Below are 19,053 nucleotides of genomic sequence, written 5' to 3' on the forward strand. Positions count from 1 at the left end.
TAAGGTACCTGACAAGACAGACCTAAAAATATAAATTAATGTCAATTTTCAACTACCGACACGTGAAGCATTGGGCGACAAATGTCACAGTGTAAGTAAATGGTGTGGGCAGTCCGGGGCTAGAAGCAGGGACCTCTCGTTTACATGGCGAATACTCTAACGACTGCGCTAACAGGCTCTTCCCTTTTTTAGTAATCAAGTTCTATACCGTGACACTAGTGCTATGTTCTAAGTAAAAAGGGCCTGAATTCATGAAATAATTGTGCCAGAGTTACGAACCTTGTGTCGTGTGATATGATTGATGATGTAGAACTAAAAATTATATAATAAAAATCTTTCCTTGTGTTATTTCTTCATCATGCGGTGCTTTTACAAATAGTTAGGTAATTATCTCATTAAATAAAACAATATTTTTACTGACTATCATAGCACAATTGCCAAGATTCAGAGATAGTGTATTTGTGATTTACCAAGTCGCAGAACTGTATACTGATGAATATTAACTTTCAAAACTGAAGTTTATAATAAAACCTAGTACAATATACATGTACATATAGCTTACGATAACGATACCTCTGCTCAAGAAAGCTGGCAGCACCTCTCTGGCAAATCTGATGAATTTAGAAATACAATTGTCATAAGTAAGGAAGTTAACGAAAATCCATTTTATAGAATCGGTTTAGCAAACTTTATTAGGCAAGTGCGCAAATGTGACCCTTCTAATAGACAAGTTTTGACTTTAGCATAGCACTCTTATTGTAATTCTGCACGTTCGGATCGTTTTTTCTACAGTCCTGTTTTTCAATTCTTCAGAATATACTTAGAAAATTCGGCAAGTAAAATATGAAAAAAATCACAATTTTTAATTACATTTTTGCGAATAGAATTTTTGCTACAATGTAGATTTTAATACAATTTCTAACAGTCGTAAATAAAAAAAAAACATTGCCTATAATATGGTGAAATAAATTGTATTGGTTCGTGTGCTTGATTTTGGGAATGTTGCCCATGATTAAAGAAATCTGCGTATTTCAAGCTAATTTAAAGACAGTTTTGGAATCATTTAACCTGTCATGTTTTGATGTCATGTCTAATTTTAGAAAGATAGTTGTTGTAGTACATTTACTAACCGGTTGCAGTTAGTTCATAGAACGATTTTCACTTCCGGTTTCCAAACGTGCAGAACTGCCAAACTATTTAACTAGATAGCTTTTTTTTGTAATTGTAACGCTGTATATCGCATTGGTAAATCCTCGATAAGCGAAATACGGCTTACATGCATTAATCTCATTGGTATTTTAATTAAACCCAGATGTGATAAAGCGTAAATTATTTCTCCATTATAAAACCATAAATTGAACCATGCAAAGAATAAATGCTTACGCGAAATAAAGAAAGTATATACCTATAGCCGTGATGTAGCTAAATTTTGTAATAACAATGTAATTTCTTTTGTCAATATGAAAATGATCTACCAGCTAATTAGATTTGCAAACGCGTATAGTGACAGTCATTGTAATGATTATGTTTTCGTCTTCAGGTAAAAATAACATGGTAAACCGTTTAAAGTCGGTGCCCCTATGTCTTCTCTTTGTGATCGTCTTTCTAGTATATGATGTCATAAAGTACTAGCTAAAATGATATCATGGCATTACAATAAAGTAAAAGGTAATAGGAGTAGCATCTTATAAGTTGTGGTCTTATCAGTTACAGAGCGCCTCGGTAGCCGTGCGATAGAGCACCCGTTTCGAGTGCGTGAGGTCATGGGTTCGATCCATGGCCGCGTCATACCAAAGACGTAAAAATGGTACTAGTAGCTTTCTTGCTTGGCGCTCAGCATCAAGAGGATAGTAGACGATAATAATGCCACTTGGTCTTGAGACAACTATGTTCCGTTTAATTTTATTCAAATGACATCATTCAAAACAACTAGCCAGTAAAATAGGAATGAAATAAAGTGAATATATCCCTTTGATGTCCCATTTTGTTTCTCACCGTAAACAACTACTTTAACTGAATTGTTGAATGTAACTTCGGTTAGTTTGCAGTTGTATCGAATCTTAAGTTTTCTGAACCGTCTTGCCACCAAATAGTTTTGTGAACTATAAATTGGTTTTACCTTTTTCGCAAACATATAAAAACACTAATATTAATCTTTAATAGTCTCTGTACACTTAAATATCAGTCGTTCCAAACACTAGGCAAGAGAAACGTGTGTGCATGCCGTAGTGTCTTAAAATGTAGCAGGGTTGCAAAGGCATACAATTCGGTATACAGTAATTTAGTTTGGCTCGGCTCTGATAAAGATTTCAGTCGAGTATTTTGTACAAAAATGTGAATTCATTACATCTGCGGTCCAGAATCTGAACCAACATACATGTACCACTAAACAACCGTAGGTTAAATATTGTGTAAAAATCAAGTTATCTTACTGACTATCATATATTATATATCATATATATATTATTCATTCATTATCAGTAAACAAGTGTATGGTTTATTTTGTTAAACGTTATGATATATTTGGCGGTATCCTAAAGAGAGGAAATGAAAGTTGCACTTTACCTCCATTACCGAAATATCAATTTATAGGCTTCAGATATTCTTATGAATTTACTTCTTGAATCCTCTCCACATAAACGTAACTGATAGTGGAGGTCAGCGTATGGTTGCTTACACATAACCAGATGACAGTAAACATTACATTAGTAATGGCTGAATGGATGATTAAGCGAGTGTTATATGGCAGATCAGCTGATTTCGCACGGATGTCAAATGATATTGAAAATGTCAGTTAATTTGTCAAATGAATGGTCTTTTTGGAATATTGTAATGTGTCACGTACAAGTACACGCAAGGTCTCGAAGCAGTTATTTTGTGATGTATCAATTATATGTATAACAGAATTCTGCTATGGCTTGGTGCTGAAGGCACAAGTGTTCCGTGCGTTATATTACTCTGAAGAACAGACACAGTCAAACAAACTGAATACGAAATTTTGCTTAGTTTTATAGCCCTTTTCACAGATTGTATTACAATGGTTATAGTAAATTAGGACAAAAAGGATATTTCAGAAACAAAATCTATTTTACACTCTAAATACTTAGTGTATTGTTAAGTACCAAAACATGTGTCCTGATAAGAAGATTTCACAATTTTAAGAGGAATCTGATGCAATCACGGCAATTTCATGGCAAGGAATACGCTCTTAAAGTGCTGATATGTATCATATTTAAACTCATTTACACGCACTGCAGTGCTTGATGCTTCAATATTGTTGCGGACTTGAAAATGATAATCGTGAGGAATAGACGTATCCTTGTATTGTGACTTATTTTCCTTCATACTGGGAAGATGGTGATACCTAAATTATAATTTCAATTTGCAGTCGATGATGGAACATCTTACTAAAACTAGAGACCTTCCGCTGATTCACTAATTCTAATCTTTTCACATCACTGTCAAGTCTTCTATGTGCAAATGAAAACATACCAATTTTCTCGTTTTTTTTTTTAATTTCTTAACATTATGTTTGTTTTTACATAAAGGTTCAAAACATAAAAAAAACAAATTGACAAAAGTCTTGATGACTTTCCTTCTTTTTTTTATTTATGATTTGCTTCAACTTGTGGGTAGAATGTTATATTACGAATAAATATTGGCCTGAGGTACGAGTTTCTTGAATGTTTTTATGTATTACGTCTTGCTGAAAATGTGTCAATTTCTGAAACAAACATTTTCATTGATGACGCGGTTAACCAAATAAACAAATGTGTTCAACATGATAAGGATTATTTGAAAATTTTCTATCATGTCTTTAGAATATGTGGCTAAAGTTCATTTGTATTGTGCTAACACCCGGACAAACTTTAATCTTCAACGTAAACTTTAATTGAAAATGTCTTGAAAAAAGAGAAATGAGCCGTGCCATGTGAAAACCAACATAGTGGCTTTGCGACCAGCATGGATCCAGACCAGCCTGCGCCTCCGCGCAGTCTGGTCAGGATCCATGCTGTTCGCTTTCAAAGCCTAATGGAATTAGAGAAACTAATAGCGAACAGCATGGATCCTGACCAGACTGCGCGGATGCGCAGGCTGGTCTGGATCCATGCTGGTCGCAAACCCACTATGTTGGTTTTCTCATGGCACGGCTCAAATAATCAACGAAACCAAGTTCGCCAGGTTGACAAAAGTTTTATTTCTAGACGTCAATGTTATATCTGAACTGTATCAGTGATTGATCATTTCCGCTTCGGTAAATTGGGTTTGTTTTCAATAAAAATTTGGATGATAAGCGTTTTAATGAACTTATCTTGATTGTACTTTTTTCCTTATTGTATACTTCGTTCTCTAGAAAACAAGGTTATTTAAAAAAAAAAGGAGAGAACAAAAACATAACACTTAGTAACAAACTAATATACGGTAAGATATACAGTAAGTTTAAATCTAAATAAGTCTTATGTTTTCCGATTGTAGTATAATTGTTTACACGTACGGTATTTAAAGGTCCAATACTAAGGAAAGTGAACGTTTAAATTTCTTTTAAAAAGCAGAGAAACTGTTTCATTTTATTGGAAAATGAAAGTTGGTATGTAGAAATTCGAAATAAATCGCAGTATATGTACAATTTTTTTTCTATGAAGTATGAAGAAAGTTAAAAAGACCTGGGGGGTCATTCTGTCGATTCATTGAAATTTCAACATAATACACATATATTTCTTTGAGTTCCAAAGACCTTCTGTAAATTTTGACCTGCCAATCTTCATTATTTAGTGTCTTGCAGAAGTCTATGCACTGGCTATGAAAAAATTGCCAACTCACTTTCCCTTAGTAATGGACCTTTAAGAGATAAAACTATTACTAAAACCATAGACGATTCTGTTGGCGTTATAGTTATCATATCCGGCATGCAATAATAAATTTTCTCTGTTTACTAAAAGCATTGGCGATATAACGATAAGAAAGTGCTTCAGCGTCATTGAAACTTTTATGACAGCATTTTCCTGTTGACTTGTTACAGACAAATCGTTCCATTAAGATAAACTTTCAGGATGCTACATGAAAATTACTCTATTTGATTACACACACTTAAAGAATTACCGATAATCATACCTCAACATTTCCTATTTGGGAAAACAACAAGCATAAAACATGTTTGCGTATCCGCTTCACTACCAAATAACAATCATACAGAGAAGTTAGTTGCATTACAAATAACAAATCAAAGTTTGTATTTTGTGGTACACTTTACATGCAAATCGGCATATAATTCTTAGGTAACACAGAACGCAACTAACAAACTATTGGCAGACCTAGTTTGATCGAGTCTGTTCATGAGAAGTAATAATATGTGCGTTATCCCTCACACCCAACTAGAACCGGCTTAAACGTAATTCTGTTGTAGTAAAGTGAATATACTCCCATGTTCACCAAGGATATAAACAACACTAATTAAAGGTTCAAATCCCCTAGTTATTAGTATCACCACTTGTTATTTATTTCAAGCATACCACACATAACCCCTTGAGGATAATATACCCAAGTAGCCTTACTAAGAAATATTGAAACGAATGTTCAAGTAATAATCATTTTCATTGCAATTCATGCGGAGTTGAATTACATAGTATTTCTATTTAGAATGCGTATACATCTAACTGACAACCGGTGAGAAAATAACCTTTTCAGAAGGTTGGAACATCAAACAAATAATAGGCGTCTTCAAGGTGGTGTGGTTCAGGAGACTAACTTAAAATAACGAAACAAATAAAATAAGATCCTTTGATTATTATATTCGTATTGATTTTTCTACGAATCGCTACAGGAATACACGGGTCAGTATAATTAAATTCAAGGTACCCTTTTGTGAATAAATGTCACTCAATCGAGTTGCAAAGCCTATAAAGGAAACATAAACCTTGAAGTTGTATTTATTGTTTTCTTTATTTGTACAGAATAATTGACAAAGTTATATTGTTAATTAAACTGCTTCGATACGAATGAAAATAGTTGCCCAAGGAATGAACTGTATCAGTTTCTTTAAATGTGGTCAAAGATCAAAAGTGTGGCTAATAACCAATATGTGAAATCTGTGAAGTGGGAACTTAATGGTGTAAAAGAGAGCTAGTAAGTAGATTTCATCGAAATTCTATGAAGACTGTGTAAAACTGTCATAAATAGTTAGTTTGCGTTGACAATCCAGTTTGCGTTAGCCTAACGCACTCTCAGTGATTGCAATCCTAAAACATTTAAAAAAAAAGAACAGAAAGATACAAACATTAAGCAAATTTAATGTACAGTATTCTAATTAAACATCTATTTTAACTTCATTCTGCTGTGTACTCGTAGAAATGTCAAACAATATACAACACACTTAACCCCGCCATTTGCATGACAGGTGGACGGTCAAATGAAACTGAACACAGTGCAAAAATAATGTAACAGTTTCAGTTGATAGAAAGTCACATTGTTCAGAGAATTCAATATTCTTCTTATTCCAAAGGCAACGTTATTTGCTGTCATGTAAAAGATGCCCTTCAGACTGGCATGATTTGCACTTTTACTGTTTGTTGGGCATTGGTTAGTATAGTCTGTGGGCAACATCTGTACTTACAAGGTAGTCCTCTTAGATGTAGTTTACAATTTATTCAGTTTATAAGCTGCTGTTATTGAAAAAGAGTATATATAAAGAAAAATGCATATGCACAGAGGAAAAGAAACCATTTGAGCCGTGCCATGAGAAAACCAACATAGTGGGTTTGCGACCAGCATGGATCCAGACCAGCCTGCGCGTCCGCGCAGTCTGGTCAGGCTCCATGCTGTTCGCTTTTAAAGCCTATTGGAATTGGAGAAACTGTTAACGAACAGCATGGATCCTGACCAGACTGCGCGGATGCGCAGGCTGGTCTGGATCCATGCTGGTCGCAAACCCACTATGTTGGTTTTCTCATGGCACGGCTCATTTACAGAATACGAAATTTTAGAACCATAACTTTAATCCAGCTTACAAATAAATATCTATCCTAAAAACTGACATTGACCGTAAAGCTTTACAGACAAACCATATTTCAATCAAATTTTAATATAATAAAAAAGAGATTTTACAAAGATCAGAAAATGGACATCGTAAAATGGTGGAAAACTACTTCATTGAGAAAAGATTAGTTAATTTTCCTCATTGAAATAATTTTTAATGTTGTTTACTTTTTTGCCACGTGAGCGGGTTCTCCCACGATCAACACAGTCACTTATCAAATCATTTCTTGCATTTTTCATTGACGAGGGAAAATCTCTTAAGTATATCGAAAATCGGACGATAATGAAATTGAGAAGGTCAACGATACACGAGATAATTCATTTTGCGGTATCAGATCGTTTGTAATGACACCTTTGAAGTTATGGTGCTGGTCAAATTTCGTGACCGATGTCAAAGACATTTTTTCCAAAGATGTTCAAGGTAAAAATTTAATAGTCATTAAATAAATGATCCATATTGACTAAATTATTTGCCTAATGGTTAAATTTATAACGTTAGAATATATAACCTGTTCAACTGATATAAGCTCAGTTGAACACACTTGTTTTAGTTGAATATGGAGAAGAGCTAATATCTTGATTAAAATATTGTGTAAATAATCGTTTTTCCTTCTTTATCGCTGATTTTTGTAGAATAGTACGACTCTTTCGGTGATTTCCTTGAATATTTGTTTTCAATAATTGGAAGGACTATACCGCAACTTTTGAAGTAAAATGTTCAGCATTTTTCCTGCAGATTTCAATGGCACATCAATATTACTTTGAATTAAATTAGGCTTACCCACAATTGTTATTTACAAGTAACCAGATGACAGGAAACATTATATTAATAATGGGTGAACGGCTGATTAGACTATTGTTATATGGCAGATTAACCAATACAGCATTGATGTCAAATATATTGAAAATGTCAGTTAATTTGTCAAATTAATGGTCCTTTGGACATTATATAGTAACGAGTCCTGTAAAAGTAATCGCATTAGTGTTGTAAATATAATAATTTTTATTTTTTTTGAACTATTCAAACACGTATCAATGAATATCTTGTTATAACTCTAAATCGGATAAAAATACGAAAAAAAATGTTAGTGCATGAAAAGAATAATTTTTTTTATGATACACTAAATGTGTATCAGGTTTTCATGCATCAAATAATATTAGGTTATTTAACGTTGTTCTGTACAATACGGAGATATATTTGGACGAGTACCCAGCTGAGAAAACCATATTGGACGAGCCGCTAGGCGGCTGAGAAAACCATATTGGACGAGCCGCTAGGCGAGTCCAATATGGTTTTCCCAGCTGGGTACGAGTCCAAATATATCTCGTATTGTACAGTTCAATGTTCAATAACCTTTTTATTCTATATCGTAAATTAAAAATGATTCACTGAATATTGTATTTCTGCCTTCAAGGCGCCTAATCAAACTCTGTGCATAGAGCGTCCACTTCACCCGATTTACATTCGGAACATTTTCACGCGTTTCGGGCTTTATCATATGTTTAACAAAGGACTTTTTGAACCGTCCAAATACGGGAAAAATACAGTTTTTTTTGTACGCACGTGCGTCCAATAAGGTTATATATTGTACGGTCACGTGTTGCAAATGAACGTTTACGATTGGATAAATAAAATAGACATAGAATAAATGTTGTTAATTTATTAGTATATAGAGCTGAACGACAATTATCGGTAAAGCTGAATGCCATTAGTTTCAATTTCAAAAATGCATAAAAATGTTCAGCTAGTTATTATTTGGGAATTGATGGAGTATAAAAGTTCAGTTTATATTTATATCAGTATATAATATATACGGTGGTTATTGTTTTCAGTAGTAAAAAGGTTTCGCCGAGACCAATGCTAGGGGATGTGAGAGATGCTGCAGATTTTATCACCTCTCTCTGAAACTCAGATTGTTTCTATCATTATACTATGATTCCAAAGGATCTGGTAATAGATTTATTACTATGATTATAATATGATATGGCATAAATATTGTTTTATGGACGATTAAAATCCAGGATGAGTTTTAATACTTAGATCTAGTTGGATGAAAAGTATCAAAACATCTATACTTTAAAAACAAGATCGAAAAAAATGTAATGCGAGTGTATTGTAAAGCCACTTTTTTGTTTTATGGGCATTTTTATGGTGATGAACATACTTTTAAACTGTTGTTTATTGTTCTAAGAATACATAAAATCCAAATGAAATCATCGTTTAGTTATAAATGAAATTGTGTTGTAGTAGAATAATGAATTCACTCTCCGGAAGCGCTTTTAAATAGTCTATTAATAGATCAAATTTCATTCTTAGACTGTAAAAATAAAAGTATACTCGAGAAAAGTAAGGCATTTATAAAAATGATGTCAGTTGAAGCGACACGTATACCCTGAATACTAGTAATCGTATTTGAACATGGTTCTAAAATTACCTAGCGTATACTGAACAGATATCTATAATAAAGCGCATGCATGTCTGTAGATATGACAAGCTAGTATTAAAAATAACTAATATGATCGAATTGTTCAAAGATGGAATTCTTAAGTTGCTATATGTTTTGTCCTTTGGGGTCTTGGAGTATGTTCAGTTTAATGATAATTCGTAATTTACAAATGTTCAGCTTGAAACGTAATTTTGTAACTTTTTAAAAAAATAATTATATTTCACGTGATGGTAGGAATTGATTAGATGATCGAAGGAAAGTATTCCACATTCATCTAACTCTTCTGGTGTGCTTGCTTCAGTAGTAATAATTGTAAATTCAGATACCAGCGCTGAACTTGTTCAGCGTTACATAAATGATTTAAAATATATTCAGACATAATCGTTAATCCTTCTCAGCTCAATAGGGAGTTCGCAGATATAAGGATTGCGGGACCGTGAGTTTGATCCCTGGACAAGGCGTATGTACTTTGTCAAATTTGGTAGAAGGCATTAAAATCATTCGTCCCTCCCTCTGATTTTTGTGGAGAAATTTGCAGTTTCTAGCGAAAAACTGAAATTAGAATAACTTCCTGCTGTTGTCCACCTAAACCCAGATTGCAGAATGGCGGAAGACCCAAAACACTACAAACAGCAGTTAATGGTATACCTTCATATTGCTATGCGATATCTATCTATTTTTAAAAATCAATTATCCTTTGCGGTCACCGTTGATGTAGTTATCCTACAGTTCATGGATTGATTGTCAGTGCATTTCATATTAACTGTGATTATTGTAAGGGGTATATAAGACACAATGATAGGACACAAATCAAAATTTCATTCAGGAAGGTAAATACACAAAATCAAAGATAACGCTCAGGTTTGGCAACAGAATAGGTTTTTTTATGTGTCAAAGGAAACACAGAACCCGCCCGCTTAGCTCAATAGGGAGAGCGCAGATCGTATGTTCTCCGTGACGATTTGATAAAAGACATTGTGTCTGATATCATTCGTCCTCCACCTCTGATTCGTGTGGGGAAGTTGGCAGTTACTTGCGGAGAATAGGTTTGTACTGGTACAGAATCCAGGAACACTGGTTAGGTTAACTGCCCGCCGTAACATACCTGAAATACTGTTGAAAAATGGCGTTAAACCCAAAACAAACAGTTAAACAAAGGAAACACAGAAGTAATAATATGCAATTGAATCGCAATTCATAAAATGATTTTCAGTTCCATACGCCGAATCTAGGCTTTATTTTACGTTTTCCGTATAAATGACGTTTAAAGAACAGTTTAGTACTAGTCTAGTAAAAATGCAGGAAACCTGGCCAGGTTAACTGCCTACCATACTGGTGCAAACCGTCTCGAAACTACCCCTCGCCTCCCCCCCCCCCCCCCCCCCCCATCCACCCCCAAAAAATAGAAGAAAAAAGAATCGAAAACAACCAAACACGGTAAACTTGATATCCTCTACTTCTCTACAATTAAATGTGTGCAAACCTTTCTAAAAGATAGTAGCGAAACTCGTTTCAATCATAATTAAATATTTTCTACAAATCATTGTTTCAAGCTTGAGATTTTTATTAAATTATAGGAAACCGAAACAAAAGATAACGAAAACTGCTTAATACACATATAATTCGTTTCTAGTAACATCTGAAATATGAAATTAGTTTTTATTTCATCATGCTTGTTCTGGTTGGTTAAACTTAAATATTTCACACTAGACTTGATGAAAGAGAGCAATGGACAAAACTATTAGTGCAATAATTATTTCTCAGAAGTCGCAAAAACATATTAAGAACCAAGATATGTCAAATGGCTGCACCTGCAGACGTATCACCTTTCATCTCGTAAAAGACCTTTAGAAAGTGGAAGGAATAAAGCAGAGATGTGTCTTGTTTAACTTGGTCTAATTTCTGCTGAGGGACATCATGATGCGCCGGATATATCCTCGCCTGGAAAAAAGTGCTGATTAAATAAATACTCTTGGTTTCTGTGAACATGCACTTTATCGTATTAGGGTTACAAGAAGAACAAAACTGCATGTTCATTTTAATTTACAGCATGCTTTCATCATTTCATACGTGAGCATTTTAGAAATGTATACTTCAAAACAGTAAAGTCCTTTTAAAATGATACGATGACGAGCTGTTGTATAATACTATTTCTTGACAATACATGGGGGTCGTATCAAGTCAGAAAATAAAAAAAACAACCACTCGAATTCTAGTCATGTTTGGCATAAAATACAATATTTAAATCTAAGTTAGTTTTTCTAATGACTGCTATTATTTGAAAACTGTTTTGTTGTATAATCAATCTGACTAAAGTACTTGATCTTCTAAACGAAGATCTGAGAACGACCCATTCACATTCGTCTTCTGTATATTTTGGATTTCCAGTATTGCTATTTTTATTTTATCCAATCAGACGACTTGTTCGAATGTCAAAGAGTAAGAAAAATGTGCAGTCATTCTAGGGCTCGGACCCGGGACCCCTCGCTTACAAACCTAGTGGCCTATCGACTTAGCTAACCGGCTATCTGATACATTACGACATAAGAATTGTAAATATCAAAAGTCAAGGCTACAGGTAGATTTGCAAGATGTTGTAAGTTAGGCTCTGATTGGCTAGCGAAAGGGTTGTCAGAACGAGGCTATGAATAGGTCGTTCTCAGATCCTATGCGTAGCGTAATAGGAGATGCACTTCAGTCAGATTGGTTGTATAATAATTGTTACAGTCTCAGGTGTGGGTATAGTAAGATTACGCCAGGTAACGATACAATATTATAACTAAGGATTCTAGTATATCAACACATCAGAAAATATTAATTACCTAAAATAACTTGAGGGAATTGACCCGAAATAACAAATGTCATTTCATTACGTATTCCCAATCTCTACCTTGTCATCCTTCACCCGTTAAAGAAAAACAAATAAAAATAAACTATCCCAGCAAGATATGACTGTCTCAGGGAAAAGCAGCATATTGACTGACTAACCGGTTCGTTTCTTAGTAATTAACAATAAAGTAATAAGATCTGTTGATCACCGATACGGCAAGCCAATGACCACAAGACATTGCTTTGATTACTCTAGAAATGGTCATTTCCTCGAGAAGTTCATCAGCAAATCATTACTGTAGAAAATGTCATTTGTGTAATATGTGGCTGGATGAATAAAGTCCAAAATTACACGCAATGTATGTGATTAGTTTTATTTAGCCCCTTCATGTCTTAGTTTCCATCAAATCCTACCGCTGATACCGAGCCGTTGTATAATACAATTGCATGTTGAATCAACTGTCTCCAAGATGTTTTATATGCTCTATTAGAGGAATAGTGCTGGTTGACTTATTCGTGCCATTTAACTCTATGCATTTACTGTCCAAATCATTGGACCTTTTGTTTGTTTTAAAACTGAAAAACATAGCGTGACAAAGCAAACAACATAAAAAGAGCATTGAAAAGTGGATTCATAGCCGGTAAATCGTTATGTTGTTAAATTCTTATTTGATTTCGAAGATTTGATATACAACGGTGAGAAACGTAACACAGTAGTCTCTACTTCTTAACATGGTTTCCTTGCAACTACGGTATTATAGAATGAAAACCTTTGATGAGATGAGAATTTGTTTAGAAAACGCTTACGAAGAACATTTTTCACACAGTCATGTTTTGTCATTTTTGCAATTTTCTCTTGTATCTCTGGCAGGATAAAAAAAATAGGAAAAATAGAACATTTCACAAAATATCATTCCAAACGTCATTGAATACTATACATATAACCATGCAGAAATTGGACTATCAATCTTTATATGATCCAAAAGTATATATATATATATAAAATAAAAAGAAAAACATCCAATGGGTTTCCTCTATCTGTATTTCTGTCCACCTACCGGTTTCATATCATAATCATCAGGGCAGACATATAAAAAATGTGTAGTTGCTACGCAACGTCACATGTGTACACATGTGTACGCAACGTTATTTTATGACGTCATCAATATTTGTTTAGTTTTGGCTTAAATATATTTTTTAAATATATTTTCTATAATATTTTTCTTATATATATATATATATATATATATATATGTGTGTGTGTGTGTGTGTGAAAAAGTCGGTAAAATCCTTGTGCAGGTATAAATTATATAAAAGTTCAATTTCCAAGGAAAATCAGCAGTAGACTTCTGAGTTTTTCTAATTAATATTTTTGAAAAAAATATAGAGGTAGAATATTTGATAAGAGAGTAATTGTTAGGGGGATATATGCATCCAAATGAGGGGTTATACATACAAACATCTGTTATTTGTCTGATTAAAGGCTTAATGTCAAGTGCATTTCTTAAAGTTTGAATGTCATCACTAATTTGATTATTTTCTAAATTAACTGCAAATATAACAGCAAAGTATGAGTGTGATCTCTCTTTTCTTTTGACGTCTAAACAAGTTTAACCTATACCTTAAACCTTCACTTTGTATTTGCTTTATTGAAACACGTCTGGGACACTAAAACATAATTGGTTTTCCTTTGACAAGTACCAAAGGATTGCGTGACGTTAACTATTAATAAATATTACGTATTTTCACCAAAGCAGTCAACATTGTTCCATTCTATCAAGAAGTTTTCTTCTCCAATCAGATGTCATTTATTTGCATGTAATACAGAGCTCTGACGACAACTTGAACAGAGGCCACGTGACACTCAAGACGGTTACCAGTTGTCCAATTTATAAAGCTTTAATCGTTGCAGTAAGCAACAAATAGCTTACAACCTGCAATTAATTAACACCTATAAATACATGCATCTTTCATTCATAATCTTGATTGTATAAATTATGTTTACTTACAGCTTATTCTTCTGTACTTCGTCTTGTATTACTTCAAGTTACGGAATTGATTCTTTCAAACTAAATATTGCATACATCTGCCACGACCGATTAATTATCATAACATTTTACTTTGCAGGAAGTAGAAATCGTGATGTCTGTTTCAGTATAAAACAATACACTCGTTTGAAATAGCTGAAAACGTGGAAAAAAGAAAACAACTAAAAATCTAAAACGGTTCCATGCTTATAATAGCTTATGTGATTTAATCGAAGATTTCAAAAGAGCTCTTTATTTTATCAGTTCAATGACCGAATTAGAAAGATTTCACATAAAATGTTTTAGAATTTTCACTTATAATTTCTAATAGAAGTGGTAAAATTCGAATATGAAAATGAAAACTTAAGTGCAAACTGACCCCGCCAACTAATGAGACAGATTATGTCATTGGTTCATTTTACACTATAGAGTCCGAACATAACATGATTTATCGGCAAACAGTGCTAGTGCTGTCTTTACCTTAACAATATTTGGATAATTGCTAGTTTGCGAGACCCGCCTTGCAGCGATTATAACCATCTCAATAGAAAATTGGAGAGCTACTCCAGCGGTGTTTACAGAAGAAAACAATGGAAAATATCAATAACAATTTTTCTCAAAGTTATAATGAAAATGTATTGGAACATAATTATGATATTACAGAAAGTTACATTGATGATTGTGGAAAAGTATTTACAGAAAACAGAATGGAAACGTCAACAGCTTCTTATTATGAACATGATGGGAATTTTACTTACTATGAAGCACCCGCGATCCAATTATTAAAACAGCCTGCTCATTTAATTGCAGTGTATTCGGTCGCATATGGTTTGGTTTTTATTACCGGGTTAATTGGGAATAGTTTTGTGATAGCAGTGATAATTAAGGACCCTACCATGAGGAATGTTACGAATTATTTCATTCTAAATTTAGCAGTGGCGGATACTCTTGTAACGTTTCTGTGTGTGCCAATCACATTGCTAACAAATATATTCACAGGTAGGCTTATATTTCTTTTAATACCATAACCTGTGCTTCCAGTATAATTACGCTGTTTAGTTTGACAGGAACCTGTCTAACAGAATATATTTAGATGATCAAGTTCAACTTAAATAATTTGATCGTCATGGGCATTTTAAATAAAATCTGGAAAGTAGACCCTCGGAAGCACCGAGAACAAGGCAAACAGTGAAAATTGCAGACTCGGTTTGATTGAGTCTGTTCATGAGCAGTAATGGAAAAAGCAACACTGCCCACGCCCCTTAGCACCGGCTTAAAACAGGAATTGAAAACTTTGCTTAAATATTAATTATCAAACTACGGATTTAAAGGGACACAAGTTCATACATTAATTAAATGGTTTATTTCTTCAGTGTCGTATTTATCTCGATTTTAAGATGCATTCTTTAAATACTAGTGTAGTTTGCCATGTACTGAGTTAGAAATTGTTACAAGGGCTACAGTTTACAAAAAGAAAACAAGAGCTATCTTCAAGAGCCATCAAACTATTTTGAAATATTGATAGATTGATGCAATATATTTGATTCTTCCCGCTTAGCTTAATTAAGCGGTCGCGTGATCGATCCCTCAAGGAGCCCTAAATTCTTCGTGACGACTTAATGGAAGCTGTTTTGTCAGAATTCATTTCGACCTCCATTTTGAAAAGTCGACAGTTACTTGCTTAAAAAAAGAATTTAGTACTGGTACAGAATCAAGGACCACTGGCTAGGTTAACTTCCCGCCTAAGATAATTGAAATACTGTTGAAAACCGGCATAACATCAGATAAATTGTAAATGCCACACATTTTTATAGATCATATTGCATCTTGAAGAAGGAAAATTGTCTACGCCAGTTCTTAGTCAAGTCATACCTCATGTATTCTCAAACTGACCTCTTTAAATCCAATCGATTTTTGTTCGATGAAAATAATTAAATGCAATAAAGTATTATTAGCATAATCAAATTTTAAAAGAGATTGCAGGGATATTGTTAGTAGTTCATTATCTTTAAAGTGTTTATTAATTTTACGTTATTAAACAAATACTTGCCAATAGACACTTTTTGACGTTGCTACGTTTCTTTTGCTGTCATACTTCAAAATAATTTTAAAAAGATGTTGTCTGTGCACCTACAATGTTTGCTTCCTTCTCTGTTTAAATCAAAATAAGTTGCTCAAGTCTGTCAAAGTCCCAAATGTGCAGACTAATATTATTACAAATAGACCACTTTATATACGGTTATGCAGTTAAATGAACTATTACTTGGCACGTCTTCCCTTACCGTCAGTTTGAAAAGATATGAAGTCAAAATGATAATAAGAGAATAACAACAATTCCTTCTTGCAATTGTATAGAACAAAATTATGTCATGTCAGTGAATATTAGCTAATAGACTCCTTATTATGACAAACATAACATAATTTTCTGTTTTAGGGTCACATATTGGCAGTCCGATTGGCATTGATATAACTGTCGAACCGAGCAAGCCCTAATATACTCGTACGAGTGTGATTTAATAAACTCTGTCATCGGTCTTCGAATGCCTAAACTATCAAAGAGAGCTTAGGATAAGTTTCTACAGCTTCTGTTTTACTATGGCCAAATACTCAGTCTTGTTACTGGTATAAAAATTCATTGAGCATTTTTCAAACTAGATTTACTGAAGCAAATAAAAACGTGGATAACATAGGTTGTAATAAAAGAGATGGAGATATTGTGAAGTGTTGAACGATTTATTTTTCATGATATGTATTGAAAGGGCAAATACATTAAATAAAGCGATTCTGCAACCTAAGTGATGACTCTAAAGTCTAAGACTCTTATTTGTGAACCAATTAAATTGATGTAGAGCAAGTAAACAGTGATTAATGTCAGTAAAGGTGTTAGACTTTCCATTACCTCTCATGAACAGACTCAATCAAGCAGTCTGCGAGTGTTCTATTTTGTTGCATTCTTTTCTCCCAAATTATCTTTTAACAGATTTTATTCCATTTGAATCAATTATAAACAACTGCAAACCCTATTCTTAAATCTAAATACTAGTATAGGTTCCTTTCCCCGAGAATAGGATATGCGATTTAAGTTTATCTTATGACAAAATCATCAGTGTTTGTATATCCAAGCAGAGAGATTAATCACAAATCTCTTCAAGAAAACAGCAGCCGTTTGCATGACATTCACGTTCATCATAGGCTGCAAATTGCCGGAAGTATTGCACTTTTTATCCTACATAATCCGAATGCTAAGCGGCAGTAAGCTTTCACAAAAGTAAAACCAGTTTCACTGCTGATATATTTTACAGTTAAAAGATACCAGCGTTGTTTTATAAATAAATAAGGAATTACAGCTCATTATTTTAAGTATATTGCTGAAGTATACTCCTGAACAGCCTAATATGACTCATTTTCAAGTTGGCAAAGTTGTTCTGAAAACAGTTATTATTTGTTCTTATCTCGCTAAGACGTTGTTATTTTATGTTCATGGCTATGATATGATACGCTGCTTATAACAAGGCAGCAAATAGTGACTTGGCAATAATTGTTGTTATGACGAAAACCCGAAAGTCCCACAAAACATAATTTCGCTTGTAATTTCGCTTGTGACTCTTTAAAGTGTATCACACAAAATTTAAAAACCTAATAAATTAATATTCAAAGACAGAAACGAGGTTTCGTTTCATCAAATTTTAAAAATCATAGAAATCCTGCTCGTTAAAGTCATCTGGTTTTAGTTACAATATATTTAAAGAGATACTAGTAGTCATTCATCGACGACTTTAAAAGTAACAGGGTTACGAACGTTGAACAAAACTGAACATATGTCAAGCAATTTCAAAGTTAATTATTGTTTTTGGAAATATCTATTACATGGTTGGAATTTTTCAACCGAATTCGGAAAACCACCTGTAAAACATGCCATGAAGATAAGAATTATTTTTGTATTTTAAAAAGAGTCTCGGAAGTCTAAAATAATTTTATGATTACGATTTGTTTTAGATAATGTGCATAGAATACAATTGTCATGGTATAAATGCTAATCAAATATCGTGCAGATCGTGACAGAGCTGTGACTATGTAATGCTCTTATGCAACCGTCCGAAAGCAGTTAAATAGCTCACACGAAAAAGAAAGATGTACCATTTGTCACTTTTACAATCTCACATCAATCAAAGTAATGATATTACTTTCAGATATTTAAGTGTCCGCTCTGTCTACATTTTGAGTAATGTAGTATTTGAATTGTTTATACCTAATTTCCACGTCTAGTAAACCCCTCTAAAAAGTAGGTAAGTATGAGAAAATATTTTCCTGTTACCAGCCTGACAAAATAACTTTTTATCAAGTCGTTTTTATGCGGATAATCAAGGTAAAACTTGTTGTTGACTTTCTTAATCAATTAAGATTGATAAAACATTTCAGTTGCCATTTCGCACTTCATTTGACCATAAAACATTTCAGTTGCCATGGGCCCTTTGAGGAAAAAGAATAGCTAGTGAAAGTGTCAGAAAATAAAAACAACGTTATTTTGACGACAAATTCATATCTGGCATTTGCTAATACTAGTTCTGCAACAATGCCAGATGCTTCGTCGTCAGTGTGTGAAATATCACCAAGAGTTGATGGGAAGCTATTTCTAGTACCGGCTGTTATATTAATATCAACAGGGTATGCCAGATATAAAAAACTTGGTTCCTTTGTTGTAATACAGCTGCAGTGAC

General features: G+C 33.6%; 1 protein-coding gene across 2 annotated transcripts in view; it reads left to right on the forward strand.

Moving 5' to 3' along the window:
- LOC123564397 (neuropeptide SIFamide receptor-like) overlaps nucleotides 1-19,053 on the forward strand; it is an 85,499-nt gene that overhangs the window by 8,556 nt on the left and 57,890 nt on the right. Inside the window, exon 1 of one of the 2 annotated variants that reach the window (XM_045357944.2) lies at nucleotides 14,848-15,334. The exons of the other annotated variant lie outside the window; for it this stretch is intronic. Coding sequence (XP_045213879.1) covers nucleotides 14,926-15,334 — 409 coding nt within the window. The 5' untranslated portion in view covers nucleotides 14,848-14,925. Of the gene's footprint in view, nucleotides 1-14,847; nucleotides 15,335-19,053 lie in introns of those variants that run through there. 2 annotated transcript variants of the gene reach the window in all.

This window comes from Mercenaria mercenaria, chromosome 2 (assembly GCF_021730395.1).
Source record: "Mercenaria mercenaria strain notata chromosome 2, MADL_Memer_1, whole genome shotgun sequence".
Taxonomy (NCBI): Eukaryota; Metazoa; Mollusca; class Bivalvia; order Venerida; family Veneridae; genus Mercenaria; species Mercenaria mercenaria.